General features: G+C 45.2%; 2 protein-coding genes across 2 annotated transcripts; both read left to right on the top strand.

The window, feature by feature from the left end:
- The first annotated feature begins 484 nt into the window (after positions 1-484).
- Positions 485-16,004, top strand: si:rp71-68n21.9 (kelch-like protein 9). The gene is made up of 9 exons (XM_039007067.1): positions 485-540; positions 1,150-1,203; positions 1,715-2,048; positions 2,613-2,745; positions 9,342-9,538; positions 9,873-10,695; positions 10,821-10,934; positions 13,291-13,499; positions 13,991-16,004. The coding sequence occupies exons 1-9, from the start codon at positions 485-487 to the stop codon at positions 14,276-14,278; spliced, it is 2,208 nt and encodes a 735-aa protein (XP_038862995.1). The 3' UTR covers positions 14,279-16,004.
- Positions 16,005-16,466: 462 nt separating this feature from the next.
- hsd3b1 (hydroxy-delta-5-steroid dehydrogenase, 3 beta- and steroid delta-isomerase 1) lies at positions 16,467-18,135 on the top strand. The gene is made up of 3 exons (XM_039007071.1): positions 16,467-16,784; positions 16,899-17,063; positions 17,212-18,135. Exons 1-3 carry the CDS (start codon positions 16,634-16,636, stop codon positions 18,018-18,020), a joined length of 1,125 nt encoding a protein of 374 aa, XP_038862999.1. The 5' UTR covers positions 16,467-16,633; the 3' UTR covers positions 18,021-18,135.
- The last annotated feature ends 82 nt before the right edge of the window (positions 18,136-18,217 follow it).

Here is an 18,217-nt window from a genome sequence, read left to right as displayed (position 1 = left end):
TCTCTGGAGTTTGAAAGGATGAGCAACAAGTCATTGTATACATCTATCAAAGATGGTGGTTAAATGAAGATGTCCCACCCAGGTCGTTTACCATGAAAAAAAAATTCAGTTTTGGTCTGCTTAGGGGGTTGGCTCTCCCATAGGCACCAATGCATTAGCAGCTGAGTCTGGTCTGCTTAGTTCATTGTCTGTATATGAACCAGAAAAAAATTGCATGTGGGATGTCTCGCTTTCTCTTCCATCTCTGCATCTGTCTTTACAACACCTAATGTGTCAAAATAAGGGTGGGGAGGGTTAAACGAAATGAGCAAGAAAGAGAACTGACACAGGAAGTGGCTGAGCTCTCGGTTTGCTGTGAGAAACTGACTGTGCTGCTGTTTACCACGCTCTACATAACGGTTCCACTTTGCATCCAGCTGCTGCAGGAAGACATTTAGTGATCTGTAAAGCATTAAACAGATTGCTGTATGTTGGTTATGTGTGTATGCCGGAAGAAGGCCGTCCGGTTAGGGAGAACCTGTTGAAAATAATAACTTCAAGGTAGGTTCCTTCCTTTCCTCTCATGTTTGTTAATGCAAGTGTAAAGTGTGTACACTTGATATAGAGCACAAAGTCTTGCACAGAAACATCCATGATCCAAAAATAGAATATAAACAGAAATTATGAATATGTAGTGAGGTGTAAGTTCAGAGTTCAGAGGCTACTGTTAGATGTAAAAAATACTATTGTAATCCACTAGAAACATCAGAAAATGTATTGAAGTATTGAAGTTACACCATAGCAACATACTGCAACATAAATGTTGTGTGAAGTTACAGGAATGTCTTAACATTTACAGCGTACACGTACATGTATACACTAACACAGAGACAGTATGGTAACGATATGATCAAGAAAGCCCCACATTGCAAACATGCACCTCTAGCCCTGGGCCTGTTCTGATGAAGTGAGTCATACTATAGAGCATTGAGTACCAGACAACCTATGTATGCCACAAAGACATACTCAACTGTTTCATTTCCCAAATTGTAGCTTGTTCAGAGTGAAGAGGCTCTGAAAGAGAGAATAGAAAAGTATATTGTACTGACAGACTAAACATCAATTTAATCCTGCCCTGTTTTAGTTTTGTCTCATCTCTCTGTTTCTAAGGAACCTTTCACAGAGGGGCAGCAGGAAATCCAGCAAGACACCAACAGAGATGGGGTAGGCTGATCCGAATATTTGTCATTTTTAGGTTTAAGTATTTTGTCAGGGGCACAAATTTCACTGGGGACGGGAGACATGTCCCCACCACATTCTGAAATTGCATTTTTGTCCCCCCCCCCCAGTTTTATAACTGGAATGTGATACAAAATGAGGCAACGGTGTGCTTTAGGGCCATGCAGACGCCTCCGAGCGGTCGGGTAGGCTGTTTGGAGTGTTTATCCGACTGGATAAAAAAAAATATTATAATTATGCCCCCCCCCCACTTCTAAAACCAAAGTTGCGCCCCTGATTTTTGTATATGAATCAATGTGAGAATACAAAAGACGAGCCACTGTAAACCTTAATGTAAACGGACAAAAATCCAATATATGCACTTTTCAGCACTGAAGATATGAGTTTATGTGAAAAACAATGTCATAGAAAGATGAATGTGATAAAGGGTGGAGTTAACTTATACTGTAGCTGAGGATGATACAGCAGCTCTCAGACCCCTGTCGTTGTGTTCCAGGGGCAGTGGAGAGGAGAAAGAGAGTGTGCAGGGGAGGTTTCACAGGAGACTGTCTCGTCTGGGGAGCAGAGGCTCTCTTAGAGAGCCACCCAGACCTCCACCACAGCCTGTCCAACCCTCAGCCACATCTCCGCCCCCAGCCCCGGCCCCAGTCACGGCCACAGTTGACAGTCCCACTCCCCCAGCAGCGAAACCTCCAACCCCTACAGCCCCAGCCCCTAAACCCTTGGAGCTTCCCCCGAAACCCACTGATATAAGCCTGAAGCCAAGCCTCCCTCCAAGGCCTCTAACCAGGTGGTTCAGCAGCAATGAGCATGGCACTACAGTCCTACAGGTACAACCCAACCAGCCCTCATACACCAGGCAGAGATATTAAAGGTGTAATAGGGTTATCCCACATAACAAATACTACATTTTACTATAGAATACTATCGTACTTACTATAGAATTCTATAGTGTCCTGTAGTAAACTGTAGTATACTGTGAAATACTATACTATACACTGTCGTATCCCTCGATCGTGTAGTGCTTACTGTAGAATTGTGTTGTATACTGTAGAATACTATACTACACACTGTACTGATACGCAAATGTTTAATATGCATATACCCCGCCCATTTCCCTGCCCAATATCCATATCCCAACAAATACACTACAGTAAATACTATAGTATACTACAGTCATATCCGCAAAAACACTGCAGTAAATACTACGTATAAAAATATTATAGTATACTATAGTCATTTTTTTGTAGGATTATTTAGCTGTGAGGGTTGCCAAGATGTATAAGAATCCTAGGACGATTATTTCAGTAATCTATCTGAATGGTTGCTAATACCATTTAACATGGAGCGGATCGAGACCATTGATGGAAGATGAATGTTATTCTTCCTTCCAGGGGTTTGAGTTGTTTCGTGGTGATGAGACTCTCTGTGATGTCATCCTGGTGCCTGGGGACAGCAGTGACACCTTCCCCGTGCACAGAGTCATTATGGCCTCTGCCAGCGACTACTTCAAAGCCATGTTCACTGGTTAGTCTGTGATAAATAACATTCAAAGAGGGCTTTCAATTTATGCAATATGTCAATATATTTTTATATGTCAAATTATTTCACTGGTGATTGTTTTAAAATTAGAAAAAAGAAGGAACCCGCACACTGCTCTTGATAGTATCACTGCTCTTTAATAAGCTTAACGTATTGGCCTCACGTACTTCTCAGAGATTTTGTGAGTTTTTTAAATTAGCACACTCAACCTAGCCCCACCCACATCCGTTCCACGCATCGAATGGGGTTGGAGTCGGAGGAAAACAAATAAGTGCTACCAAATATAACAATATGCATTTCATAAATATTCTTATAAAGTGTGGACATAAAACACGTCTGTAAAACCACAATGAGGACATCGACCTACCAAGCAAGTTTTCATAAATCATTGGGTACAGCGCGAGAAAAACGTCAGGGTAATCTGAAAGCAGCACAACAAGGCTCCACGAAGGAAAAGATGTGGGAGAGGCAAGTGGTCAAAGAGGGGACCAGGAACACAGGCTGTGGACACGGAGCTACAGCAGGACGCGGTAATTAACCTTTCCAAAAAAGTCTGACACGCAAATCTCAGTCTTATCTAAGGACCTCTCTTTTGTACCTACATGTACAGACCAACCATTTGATACGAAAGTAGATCTGTTTATATTCTTTCGCAAGAAGTAAACTTAAGCACGTGTTTTCTCAAAACACTGTTTCGTGCCTAGAAACTCAACAAAGAACTGGTACCCATTTTAAGCCCAAAAGCAAATTCTGTCCTATGGTTAACAACCAATGTAACAGTTTAGCTTCCGGCCCTCTCCTCGCCCCGAACCAGGGACCCTCTGCACACACCGACAACAGCCACCCTCGAAGCATCCTTACCCATCGCGCCACAAAAGCCACGTCCCTTGCAGAGCAAGGGGAACAACTACTTCAAGGTCTCAGAGCGAGTGACGTCACCGATTGAAATGCTATTAGCGCGCACCCCGCTAACTAGCTAGCGATTTCACATCGGTTACATCAGTATGTACGAGAAAAACAAACTACATTCAGAAGAACCTCACTAGAACAGAAGAACAGGCACTTAATGAACTAATGAAAGATTCATCTTTGGTTATTAAACCTGCAGATAAGGGGGTGCTGTGGTTGTTTTAGACTATGAAAAATACAAAGAAGAGATTCAGAGACAACTCAGTAATGAATGTTTCTATAGAAAACGGAGTGTTGATTCCACACAGGTGTTCCAAAGGGATATATGCTCTAATCTGGAGCAAGCCCTATTAAATAACCTTATCTCAAAACCTGAATATGAATACCTTTGCTGTAAATGTGCCACACGTGCCTGTACATTTTGTCAAAATTACACAAACCTAAAACACAACAAGGCAATTATCCAGGCAGACCAGTGGTTGCAGGAATAGACTCAATGGTAGAGCCATTGTCGAACTTCGTAGACTCTTTTTTTTTTATTTATGTGCAAGCATTGCCATCATATGTGAAAGACTCTGTAGACTTCATAAACAAGATTTCACTAATAACGGGTTTAACAGAAGACTGTATTTTGGTCACATTAGATGTCGAGAGTCTTACTATTTCAGGTCTGATGATGAACACTATCTCCAAACGAATGGAACATAGATGGGCTCCACAGTCGCTCCGAGCTATGCTAACCTTTATGTACCGAGGTAAAGACAGTTTCAGGTTGGATATTCAACGGATATTTGTGCTTTCAACCCTGAATAGCTCTCAAACCACTTGAGCCACAGACTCCAAATAAGTGTCATGATGTTGGAAAAATTGCGCACAACATTGCACAGGTCTTATTTTCACTATTTGACCCTTAATTAGCTTTGAAAAGCTAATAAACATGTGGAAATGTGAGCAACATTTTCTATTCCTAGTTGAATTAGAGACCGTAAACGAAGTACAAACTTTTTTATATTTGAATTTCAATAGCTCCTTGGTCATGTGACCTACTGACTTCAAACATGGTTCAGAATGTACACTCAGTGGGCCTGCACACCTTTAAGTTTGTCCATTTTCATCTCACATGTTTTTACATGATTTGTTTTACTTTAGAGTTTCAATAGCTTCTTGGTCATGTGACCTACTGGACTCAAACAAGGTTCAGAATGTACACTCAGTGGGCCTACATATTTCACACCCTTTAGTTTGTCCATTTTCATCTCAAGCAATTTTTCATGAATTTTCTATCTTTTTCAATGTTTCTAATTTCAATAGCTCCTTGGTCATATGACTTACTGACTTCAAACAAGGTGCAGAATGTCCACTGACTACCCTTCTATATTGCACACCCTTGAGTTTGTCCATTTTCATCTTGCACGTTTTTACATTCAATTTTTTTACTTTCTAATTTCAATAGCTCCTTGGTCATGTGACCTACTGACTTCAAACAATATTCAGAATGTACACTCAGTGGGCCTACACATTGCACACCCTTTTGTTTGTCAATTTTCATCTCACACGATTTTACATTAATTTGCCTGCTCTGCCCCCGTGAAGGACAGTGTCACTCACACGCCTATTCACTTGGGACTTCTCCCTGGGGCCTTCCTGACCTCCAGGCAGGCCCCCATTGACCTGGTGACCTCTGACTCCTGGCCTCTAGGCCTACACTCCCTGCATGCCTGCCTGCCCTCTCCTTGGGCCTGAGAGTGTATAGCTTTCTCCCTGGAACTACAGCCCTTCAGGCCTTGACTTCCACAGCGAGTCCCAACCTGACTCACTGTCCCACCAGAGGACTGCGCATCACTAATTAGATGACGAGGCATTTGGCTACCTCGAGACTCTTAATTATGTCTCGCCGTTTTCCCCCGCTTCATCGAATTTCCTCAATTTGACATAACTGGGTCACAGCCACCCCGAAGGTGGTTTGAGTGCGAATGTGAAGGGTTGCATGCTACGGTCAGATATCATCAAATTTACATCCATTCAAGTCACGACCGGTGGTATCATCAGAGGCTTTTCTGTCTTACAAACTGGACATCAGTTGCCGCTATTAACCTTCAGCGGACTTTAACTGGGTTTTTACACCCAATCAACATCAAGTGCCAGCGCAATACTTATAGGCTTGAGAAGCAAATACTCCTCGCAGTATCTAGCGGCACCATCGACCGGGTGTCGGAAGAAGCAACAGAAAATAATCATCCCCTTTAAATCATTTGCTTGCCCAGTCAGCCCTCCGGGACAGAGCCATAGGAACCACCTTTACCAGCGCTTCATCGATATTCCTCACTTTGACATGAGGGGGTCACAGTCACCCCACGAGTGATTTGAGTGCGACCGCGTCAGGTGGGTACGCTCCTTTGAGTTTCATCAAGTTGACATTCAGTGATCCGTGCCCAGTGGGAACCTAGGCTTCTTCCGTCTGTTTTATGGTTCCACAGCAAAGCAATGGGCGTGGATAGTACTACCCATATCAGATGTAGGCCTCCCTCCCCAGACAAGCTGGAGATACCTATCCCCACATCGTAGGGCATGAGACAGATCCATGCAATGCCCTATCACTGTGGGACCAATGGGTTTAGTCTCCGCCTCAAGTCTAGTGAGCGTAGAGGAGACCTCCCCACCTACAATGTGTGGGGCCGGCGAGCGTCGTAGCTAGGGAAATCCGCGAGAAGGGCCCGGCGTGTGTCCAGAGTTGCCGCCGCCGGACCCAACCCCCCACCGGTCCGCCTTCGGCCCGCCGACGGGCACCACCCTGACGAACCCCCGCACGCAGCCCCTTGCGAGACCACACGAGAGACCGTGAGATGGGCCGAACAACAAACTTCCAATGGTGCTGAGAGGAGGGCGACGGAGCGACTGCTCCCCTAGCCGCGGCTCTAGCCCAGCCCTGCTTCGCACCCCAGCCCGACCAACCCAGCCCTTAGAGCCAATCCTTATCCCGGAGTTACAGACCTTTTTTGCCAACTTCCCTTACCTACATTGTTATAACATTCCAGAGGCTGTTCCCCTTGGAGACCTGCTGCGGATATAGGTACCGCCCTGCGTGAGATTTGCACCGTCTCCCCCGGATTTTCAAGGGCCAGGGAGAGCTCACCGGACGCCGCCGAAACCGTGACGATTTCCAGGGCTTGGGCCCCTCTCTCGGGGCGAACCCATTCCAGGGCGCCCTGCCCTTCACAAAGAAAAGAGAACTTCTCCGGGATCGGTCGTGTTACCACACTGGATGCCTCACGGCGCCCATCTCAACCAGTCCGTGGACATTCTGAAAGTAATTTGAGGTCAGTAGGTCACATGACCATGGAGCTATTGAAATTAGAAACATTGAAAATTCATGTAAAATTGTGAGAGATGAAAATGGACAAACTAAAGGGTGTGCAATGTGTAGGCCCACCGAGTGTACATTCTGAACCTTGTTTGAAGTCAGTAGGTCACATGACCAAGGAGCTATTGAAATAATTTAAAATCGTGTGAGATGTAAATCGACCAAAAAAAGTGTGTGCAATGTGTGTCTATGCCATCGGGTTAGCTAGAACCAGTTTTGAAAGTTTTAGGAGTAAAGGTTAAAGAGCTATTAAAATTTGAAAAATGAGATTTGTCACTATGTTGACGGTCCCTAACTGCTGTTGGTGGACGTAAGGAAAACTACAGGCGAATATCCAACCAGAGTCTGTGTTTACCTCGGTCCTTTATGTGGGTCTTTTTGAAGAACGTTTTGTTAATAATGAAAACGAACATCTATTTTTTAATAAAGTCCTGAAGTGGTATCGATATATTGACGACATTTTTTTGCATATGGGGAGGAACGGGAAAAGAGCTGTCAGACTTTATGGCATTACTCAATGACATTGACCCCAATCGCAAATTCACTATTGAATGTGACACTAAACGTGTTCATTACCTCGATATGTGGATTGAGAAATCAAATGGAACCCTGTTTACAGCTATGTATAGAAAAGAAACGGACATAAATACTATATTACAGGGGGACAGCTTCCATCCTGAGGCATTAAAAAGAGGACTTCCAAGAAGCCAGTTCTTCAGACTGCTCGGGATATGCCACTCCACAGAGGACTATCTAGAAAAAGCAGCGGAGATGCGCAATACGTTTCTAAGAAGAGGCTATTCTCCACAATGTGTGGATGAAGCTCTTAATTTGGCATTGGGGAAAACGCGAGATGAACTGCTACAAAAAAAGACCAACTAGAGCTAAAGAACACTCTGTAATGTTCACAACCACATATACTTTGAACTCGCGAAACGTGGGAGATGCTGTCAAGAAACACTGGCATGTTTTATCATCGGACCCAGCTTTGCCTGCTGAATTTAAGAATCCACTACTTGTTGTATATAGGAGAGGTCGCAATTTACGCAATAAATTGGTCCATGCCAACTGAACTGCCAGCCACAAAAGAAAATCAGCCAGGCTCTTTTACGCCCTCTTCCGAATGGAAGCTATAAATGCAGAGGTTGCGCACAGTGCAACAATATGATGAAGTGTTAATATTTCTGCCACCCACACACGGGAAAACGGTTCCAAATAAATTACATTATTACGTGCTCCATGTTATTTACATTATTAAATGTCAATGTGGGCTCTGCTATGCCGGTAAAACCTCTTGTTCTCTCAAAGAGAGAATCATTGAACATAAACGTTCAATTAGGAGAAACTACAGGGATTATCCAGTCGCAGTACATTTTAATGACCTAAAACATGACCTTTCTACCTTTTAGATTTTGTGGCATAGAGAAAGTTAAGATATCAGACAGGGGACGTGATATAAATAATACTCTGAGCAAAAGATAATGTTTTTGGATGTTCACCCTCCGGACATTATTTCCTAAAGGTCTTAATGATGAAATGCCAATGTATGTTATGCTGTAAATTTGAACATGAATTATGCCCCTATTTCAGATTACACTGACGTTTTTCTTGCGCTGTACCCAATGATTTATGAAAACTTGCTTGGTAGGTCGATGTCCTCATTGTGGTTTTACAGACGTGTTTTTATGTACACACTTTATAAGAATATTTATGAAATGCATATTGTTATATTTGGTAGCACTTATTTGTTTTCCTTCGACTTCAACCCCATTCGACGCGTGGAACGAATGTGGGTGGGACTAGGTCTACATAAGGGCGCTAATTTAAAAAACTCACCAAAGCTCTGACGTAGACCGTGAGGCCGATACATACAGTTTATTAAAGATCAGTGATACTATCAAGAGCAGTGTGTGGGTTCCTTCTTTTTTTCTCATTTTATTCAACTGTGCGAGTGCCTTTTGAATTACTGGTGATTGTTTTACAATGTGTGGTGGAGAGGATTTGTCGAGGGCATATGCTCCCAAAGGATCAATGATCCTAAGTATGTAAGATTGTTTCACAGACGAGTTCAGGGCTGAGCTAATGAAAGTCTCTCTCTTACTGTACTTGCACTCATCACGTCCACTCAGACCAACCACCATAAAGGTGAATGTGGTAAGGAACAAATTCCAGATAAGGACACTGACACCTTGACTTAAAACGTCCTCTTTTTACATCTCACAATGTTAAAATATACTTGCACTCTTACACCATTAACTGTAACAGCATCCACACTCTATATCTCTCCCTTTTCCTCGCTCCCTCTCTCTAGGGGGTATGAGAGAACAGGATATGAGGGAGATTAAGCTCCATGGGGTGAGTAAAACAGGTCTGAAGAACATCATAGAGTTCATCTACACATCCCGGCTGAGTCTGAGCATGGCCAACCTGCAGGACACTCTGGAGGCTGCCAACTTCCTCCAGGTCCTCCCCGTCCTCAGCTTCTGCAACAAGCTGCTCAGCACTGAGGTTAGTGAATCCGGTTACCTACTGTTACTGAAACATATTTTTTTACATTTTTCATTTCACCTTTATTTAACTAGGCAAGTCAGCTAAGAACAAATTCTTATTTACAATGACCGCCTACCGGTGAACAGTGGGTTAACTGCCTTGTTAACCCACTGGGGATTCGATCCAGCAATCTTTCGGTTACTGGCCCAACGCGCTAACCACCTGCCGCCCCATAAACAATGGGCAGGTGGATGGGTGGATTGAAGAGACAGTGGAAAGTTTGGCCAATGTAAAGACAGGAGACCCTTCACAAGTTCATCCAGTCTTGTCTGTTTACCTGTTTGTGTGGCAGATCACCATTGATAACTGTGTGGAGGTGGAGCGCATCGCCGGGGACCTGCTCCTGGAGGATGTACAGGCCCACATTGGGAAGTTTGTATGTCAGAACCTGTCAGCGCTGCTACAGTCTGGCCGCTACCTGAAGCTCTCTCAGCCCAGCCTGGCCAATGCCCTGGCCAGTGACAGCCTCAAGGGCTTCTCTGAGATGGAGCTGTACCGCATCGCCCGCTCCTGGCTGGACCACGACCCCCCCACCCGCCGCTCCGCCGCCTACTCCCTGATGCGCCAGGTCCGCTTCCCCCTCATGACCCCCACCGAGCTGCTCGAGATCTCCCAGGAGGATGAGGGACGCGATGATGGCGGAGCGGCCATGATGCGCTCGGACACGGCCTGCGTCAACCTCCTGCTAGAGGCCAGCAACTACCAGATGATGCCCTTCCTCCAGCCTTCCTTACAGACGGAGCGCACACGCATCCGGTCAGACGCCAAACACCTGCTGGCGCTAGGCGGGGTGATGAGGCAGCAGCTGGTGGTGAGCAGGGAGCTGAGACTGTATGATGAGGAGATCGGCCATTGGAGGGCGCTGAGGCCTATGGAGGTTCCCCGCTACCAGCACGGCGTGGCCCTGCTCGGGGGCTTTCTCTATATCGTAGGTGGCCAGAGCACCTACGACACCAAGGGCAAGACGGCGGTGGACAGCGCCTACCTCTACGACCCACGCTTCGACCGGTGGCTGCAGGTGGCCTCGCTCAACGAGAAGAGAACCTTCTTCCACCTGAGCACCCTGAAAGGGAAGCTGTATGCTGTTGGGGGCCGGAACGCCTCAGGAGAGATCGGTGAGTCACTAAGTGTACTGGATAGGTTTTTACTGCAATCTGTTACACAGAAATATCAATAAATTCCAAGGGATTATGATCTTTAAGGTGCATCTTGAGTGAAGTTATGTTTTTTACTCCTTCAGACACCGTGGAGTGCTACAACCTCAGAAGGAACGAGTGGACATTCGTGTCGCCCATGGTCGACCCCCACTACGGGCATGCTGGGACAGTCCATGGTGACCTGATGTATGTCTCAGGTGAGTTTCTCAGACCACTGGTAGTTACATACAAACTTACCAAACTGTTAAAACCTACAATGTGAAGGCCTGAATTGACTGTGATTGTTGTCCTGATAAAATCAGCTCAGACTGGAGAGGTTTTGAGTTAATGAATTCAAACAAAGGCTGTGTTGTTTACATGTTTTAATCCACTCTTGTCAATTAACAACTTTGATAGACTTTAATAAAACATAGTAGTTCTGGAAGGTTCTCATTCTCATCTTGGTCGATTTCTATGTCGGTCTCCTAGCAACTATGAAGGCCAGGAAACACAAAGACCTTTGGTTGAAATGGGTCAGAGTAGACTTATTTTCCGACGAGGTTAACCGCAGCTCTCTGAAGAGCAATTGTGTAAATTTATTGCACACAGACAGCCAGAAAACAGCTTATTCTGAACGCATGTTTTGAAAGTGCATGTAGAAAATGTATCATTTTTAATCTGCAATCATTTAAACAGTGGTTTAGTAGTTTGAGCCCAAAAAGCAGGTGGATTCCATTGGAGGTGTTATGGAACATGTAGAGGAGGGTGTAATGTGCAGAAGAGGCTGGTGGGAGGAGCTATAGGAGTACGGGCTCATTGTAATGGCTGGAATGGAATAAATGGAATGTAGTCAAACGTGGTTTCCATATGTTTGATACTGTTCCCTTTATTCCCTTCCAGCCATTACAATGAGCATGTCCTCCTATAGCTCCTCCCACCAGACTCCTCTGGTAATGGGTTAATGGCATAGACATTAAAACCAGTAGATAGTGATAGCGCTGACGCCATCCATGTATTCCTATGGAAAACTCCCGATTGCGCATAAAGCCGGAAGTATTTGAATTTGAAGCCACCATATTGCTGAATGGGGCTGAATCAGTGGAGGCTGCTGAGGAGAGGTTGGCTCATAATAATGGCTGGAATGGAGCAAATCGAATAGCATCAAACAAATGGAAACCATGTGTTTGATGTTGTTAATACCTTTCCACTTATTACCTTTCCACTTATACCTTTCCAGCGATTACCACGAGCCCGTCCTCCCCAAATAAGGTGCCACCAACCTCATGTGGGCTGAATGGCACCAAAAAAAATCGCAAAGGATCATGATGGAAGTGGCCCTAGCACGCAAAGTATCATGGTCAATGTAGTCGTTTTCATCCTGCCTGAGAGAGTCAACCGGGAGTCTCCTCGTAGCCTGCCTGCCCGTGATTGTTCTGTTTCAGCATGTGGACCTGTGTGACTACAAATGTAGTAGTCAGAATGGATCACCATTTAATTAAATATCTCGATTTCTAGCGAACTTTAAAATAATTCACAGTGGGGATCGAACTTGATCATAATAAACACATTTTAGAGGCCAAAACGGTCGTCTACATTTTTTGTGTTTGGCCGTTCTGGCAATCATAATTTACATAGGCTTTCTAGGGCAGACTAGGGCTTTCGGCACTGCTACATTGCTATACAGTAGCCGACCAGCAGAGCTCGTGACTTCACACTCCAGACCGGACACTGGGAGCCTGGGTAATGGCCACAGCTCTCTGCAGCTCGCAGCACCAGACCACGTCCTTCCTGTTCAGACCCAAACATTTCTGGTTTTCACATTACTGCTCCTATCCCACTCTACGCTGGTGGTTGACAGTATGTGTAGGAAAACACCTGACCACCGGCTCACAGTTCAGTTCCCTACACCATCAGTCTTTCCTTCTCATGGTCCATCCTTCACATTTACTACCAAAGTTACACTGCCTTCCCCTTGAACTCCATGGATCTGTTAAAGTCAGGGGAAGTGAGCTGGAGTCAACGACCTCGTTGGAACTTCACATGATTATGCATAGTATTGACGTCAGACGGAAGCAGCAAGGACACCGATCGTGTGAAACAGTGTGTCTTCCTAATGTTGTGAGATTTTCTGTTGTTTACAGAACACTGGTGCTGTGAGAATAGAATATCAGGGCCTGCTTAGAAAGTAGGAGAAAAAATGAATGGCTGCAGTATTGCCATTAACATTGATGAGTATGAGCATATGATGCATGGAATGTTAAGGCATACTTATATGAATGTATTCTTATTTTACATTTATGTAGTTCTGTCCTTAAGCTGTTCTTGTCTATTAATGCTCTGTATTATGTCCTGTTTAATGTTTTGTGTGGACCCCAAAAAGAGTAACTGCTGATTTAGCAGTAGCTAATAAACTCTCTCTGACCATGGTTTATGGATTGAAATTAAAATGTTTGTCTTATTATTAAAACCATAGTATACTAGTTTGTAGACATAAAATAGTATTTTAGTAAACATGTTCTCATAGTATCTACAGTATCTAATAATGAAACCAATGTCAATTCACTGATCCAACAGGCGGAATCACACGGGACACGTTCCAGAAGGAGCTGTTGTGTTATGACCCTGAGACTGACGCATGGAGTCGCCGTGCCGACATGATGGAACTGCGTGGCCTACACTGCATGTGCACAGTGGGTGACCGGCTCTATGTGATGGGAGGGAACCACTTCCGGGGCAGCAGCGACTATGATGACGTACTTAACTGTGAATTCTACAGCCCTGAGGTGAAACAAGGCAAAGGCCCTGATTTTAGTCCCAACAATATGATAAGAAATGTACCACTTTCCCGAAACCTTACTCTAATCCTAACTGTTACTTAACTAAGTCCTGAGTTTGATGGTCAGGTAGCCTAGTGGTTAGAGCATTGGGCCAGTAAACAAAAGGTTGCTGGATTGAATCCCCAAGCTGACAAGGTAAAAAATCTGTCATTCTGCCCCTGAGCAAGGCCGTTAACCCACTGTTCCCTGGGTGCCGACGACGTGGATGTCGATTAAGGCAGCCCCCCGCACCTCTCTGATTCAGAGGGGTTGGGTTAAATGCGGAAGTTGAATGCATTGTTGTACAACTGACTAGGTATCCCCCTTTCCCTTAAAGTTTTAGGAACTTTCTGGGTTGTGTGAAAATTACGACCTAACAAGGAACCAATGGCATTTGGAGAAATGCGGACTTCTGAGACCATTTAGAGCTCAGACCTGCGTTTTATATCTTCCCCCAGGTGGACCAGTGGACGGTGGTGGCGGCCATGCCACGGGGCCAGAGTGATGTAGGGGTGGCCGTGCTCCAGGGCCAGATCTACGTGGTTGGGGGCTACTCCTGGAACAGCCGCTGCATGGTGGACATCGTGCAGCGCTACGACCCAGAGAAGGACGAGTGGGACCGGGTGTTCAACGTGCTGGAACCCCTGGGCGGCATCCGGGCCTGCACCATGACCGTGCATCTGCCTGAGGGTGCCGTAGACGACGGCCAAATGCAGGAGTGCCCGCTGGACACTGCCAAGAACTGAAAGCTGAGATCAAGAACATATAGATTTAGCTTCTCTGTGTTTGTGATGCTGGAAAATGTGACTTTTTTGTGGGAGAAGTGGAAAATGTGCAGTAGAATTTCTCAAATAGATCCCACAAGGGGTTGGAACCGGTTCAGGAAACACAACAGAAAACCGGAAAATAACAAAACATTTAAAAGAACAGAAATGGAACCGGGAACGAAAGTGATCCATACTGTTCCGGAACTGAACCGTTATTTTTTAAAGGCATGGCAACCGGTTAATAACGTTATTTTACTTTCCTGGCATTTTTTTCTTGTCCCACAAAAAAATGCAACAAAGTGTCTATGCAAAGCCCTCACTCTGTCACTAAGAAACATATTCCAGTGTCTCCCTGCAAGATAAATCTTTGCCTGTGATTTTGAGTGTTTAGGCTACCTGCCCCCCCCCCCTCTGACGTTACAAGCGTGATTCAGAAGACAGGGAGAGATTTTTTTAAGTTAGAGAAGAATGGATTCTCTTTTTCAATGCTAGTTAAGGATACTATAGACCCAGTTATCAAGTTTCATGTTGAATTTATTAACTACAAAAAGGTAAGATGTTTTTTATTCTGGTGCCGCTCTGCGCACACGAGTTTGTTAGCTATCTAGCTCAAGCTTGTTAGCAAGCTAGCTCAAAGGACAGTCAGTTTCTCCATACAAGCCGCTACTCATAGGTATAATTCTGTGGACCTAATTCAGATAATGCATGTCATAACAAGATGCCCAGATCTTCAAGCCTCCTCCTCAACCCTCTCTCCCCACCCGTAAAATATCAGTTGCATCTTCCGTTATAGGCTGCATTTCTGTCCGTCACGCATGTAAACAACTAGTTTGCCTGTTCTATCCACACTGATTGGTGAAGTAATTTAATGAGCTAAATGTAAAAAAAAAACTGTTGATTTCACAGGTTAAAAAAGAAACGAAAGGAATGATATAAACCAGGACTTTTTGGGGGGGTTAAAACCAGTTCAGAACTTTATTTTTCTGGTCAGAACAGTGTAACGGAACAACAACAAAGTGGTTCTCTTCAGGACAAAATGATTGGGAAATCATTTTGGTTCAAATCCCTAGGTCTCACTGCCTCCTTAGCTATGTGGTTGACTGACTGTACATGTAGTTGACTGACTATTAGTTTCCACTCCTTGAGTCTATTTTGTTGGAACTATCTTTGTATCTGAGTGACTTCTGCTATGCTCTTTAATGTGAAACACTTATGTTTTTAACTTTTGGCATTGTATTTTCAAACTGTAAATGATGGCTTAAATTATGTTTGATTGATAAAATAGTATTTTGTATTGTATATGAATGACTAGTGTATTTTAAGAAATTAAAATGCATACTATGAATTATCATTTTCAAGTCAAACCAAACACCACACAATCTAACATGTCATCCCACTAACTAGTCTAGAGGGGTTGATTGAGTTGAAGGGATGTGAGTTGAACATGGAGGTCTTTGCATGTTTCAGCTGTGGCCTTGGCACAGTGACATTATCCTTCATCCTCCAGATAAGACAGCAGAGAGGGAGGCCCTAATACCAGACCAAGGTCTACTAACACGTCTGCTATCACAGGGAGATGGAGAGCTTATGAACCTGGAAACAAACTCAACAGACACCTAAACCATCTTTTTAAAACCCTCCCATAACAGACATGTCCAGTATGTTACTCTAGAATCTTGAGCTGTTCAAAATGTCACAAAACCACCTGCAATCACATACACTTGGCAGTTTATGAGAGGATAAAACTACTTCAACATATGCTACTCATGACCAAGCTGATCCTAATGCAGATCTGGATTAGGTTTAAAATCTGGAATAAATGACACAGGATGAATATATAGATGTTTTATAGAGCATGTAGAGAATCAGTGGCCAAGCCTGTCAAAATAAACCAGCCAGAGCCACTAAATCTGATAAACTGACTCTGGTCAGTTTATCACTGTCAACAGGAGACAAAAACAAATTGTTAGTCAGACGTCGCCTTGACATTCAAGTCTTTTGTTTTCCATGGCTGGTCTGGGACCTGTAGCCTTGGCGTCCGTCCTTGGCAGATACTGGGAAATAAAACATCCCTGTCCTCCCTCCCTCTCTGCGTATGCCTGCCTGTAGACCTTGCCTCACTTCTCACCCCAGAGTGGCAGTTACCGGCACTTCTAGCACATTCCCTCAGGCTAGAAAAGGGGAGTTTTCAGAGAGGGGTGTTAAGTTAGTGTCTGCCATGCCCCCGGGATAGCAGAGGAGTTTTAGGACGGGACAAAGAGCATTGGTCATTCCCAGTGCCTAGGAAAGGGAGTTTTCTGAAAGGGGTAGTAGGTTCAGAGTTTGGACTGGGCCATGTCTCTGCAAGGTGATGTGTGTGTGGTGACAGGAGCCTGTGGGTTCCTGGGAGAGAGGCTGGTCCGACTGCTGCTGGAGGAAGACAAGCTCACAGAGATCCGTATGCTGGACATACATGTCCGACCACAACTCATACAGTGTCTGGAAGGTAAATACTTTACCAGCTCTCCTTCTTTTCTCTCTCACTACTAGGGTTAGTGTAAATATTGATATTTTACAACTTTTCTTTGGTTTGTTTCTTCTCTGATTGGTTTGTTGTCAGAGATCAGAGGGGACACGCTGGTAAGTGTATTTGAGGGGGACATTAGTGATAGTGAGCTGCTGAGGAGAGCGTGCAAGGGAGCATCGCTAGTCTTCCACACTGCGTCCCTCATAGACGTCACCGGGAAGGTGGTCTACAGTGAGCTTCACAGGGTCAACGTCAAAGGTATGATCAGATTTTACTGAAGCTTTGGGTTGGGATTGGCAGCAGACCTGAGTGAAATACACATGTCCAATACTTTCAAATACTTGAGCTGCGCTTGAAAATGGAATTGACCCTGCTGATGTATTCATTCATCTGATATCTTCCTCAGGAACCCAGCTCCTTCTGGAGACATGCGTCCAGGAGAATGTGGTGTCCTTCATCTACACCAGCAGCATCGAGGTGGCCGGCCCCAACGCCAACGGAGACCCCATCATCAACGGTGATGAGAACACACCCTACACATGCTCCCTAAAGTTCCCCTACAGCAAGACCAAGAAGGAGGCCGAGCAGGTCACACTGCAAGCCCAGGGTGAGGTGCTCCAGAATGGGGGCCGGCTGGCCACCTGCGCCCTCCGACCCATGTACATCTATGGAGAGGGCTGCCGTTTCCTGTTGGGCCATATGGGAGACGGGATTCGGAACGGGGATATGTTGTACCGGACCTCCCGCCCGGAGGCCCAGGTGAACCCTGTATACGTGGGGAATGCGGCCCTGGCCCACCTCCAGGCCGCCCGCGCTCTGCGAGACCCCCAGCGGAGAGCCGCCATCGGAGGGAACTTCTACTACATCTCAGACGACACTCCACCTGTCAGCTACTCTGACTTCAACCATGCTGTGTTGTCGCCGCTGGGCTTCAGCATCCAGGAGAAGCCTATCCTGCCCATCCCAGTCCTCTACCTCTTCTGTTTCCTCATGGAGATGCTGCAGATACTGCTCTGCCCCTTCAAGCGCTTCACACCGCCCATAAACCGGCAGCTCCTCACCATGCTGAACACGCCCTTCAGCTTCTCCTATCGGAGGGCTCAGAGGGACATGGGGTACGCCCCACGGTACAGCTGGGAGGAGGCACGCAAGCGGACCATGGATTGGGTGGCTTCCCAGTTACCCAAGGAGAGAGAGAGAAGTAAGGCAAAATAATTGCCCCACGATCTGCTAATAACACATAGCATATAGCTCACCATCCCCAGTCCAAGTGTCTAATCCTCATTACTGCACTCTGTAAAAGTTTATATTAAAGTTGTGTGAAAACCAATCTCTGAACATGTTCTTTCCCGGTCTGTTCTCACTTATGACCACTCAGCCTGACACATTTGATTTCATCAGAAATAGATGGA

The sequence above is a fragment of the Salvelinus namaycush genome, chromosome 13 (genome assembly GCF_016432855.1).
Source record: "Salvelinus namaycush isolate Seneca chromosome 13, SaNama_1.0, whole genome shotgun sequence".
Lineage (NCBI taxonomy): Eukaryota > Metazoa > Chordata > Actinopteri > Salmoniformes > Salmonidae > Salvelinus > Salvelinus namaycush.
The sequence above is the reverse complement of the archived record's forward strand: the minus strand, read 5'-3'. Positions and strand labels throughout refer to the sequence as shown.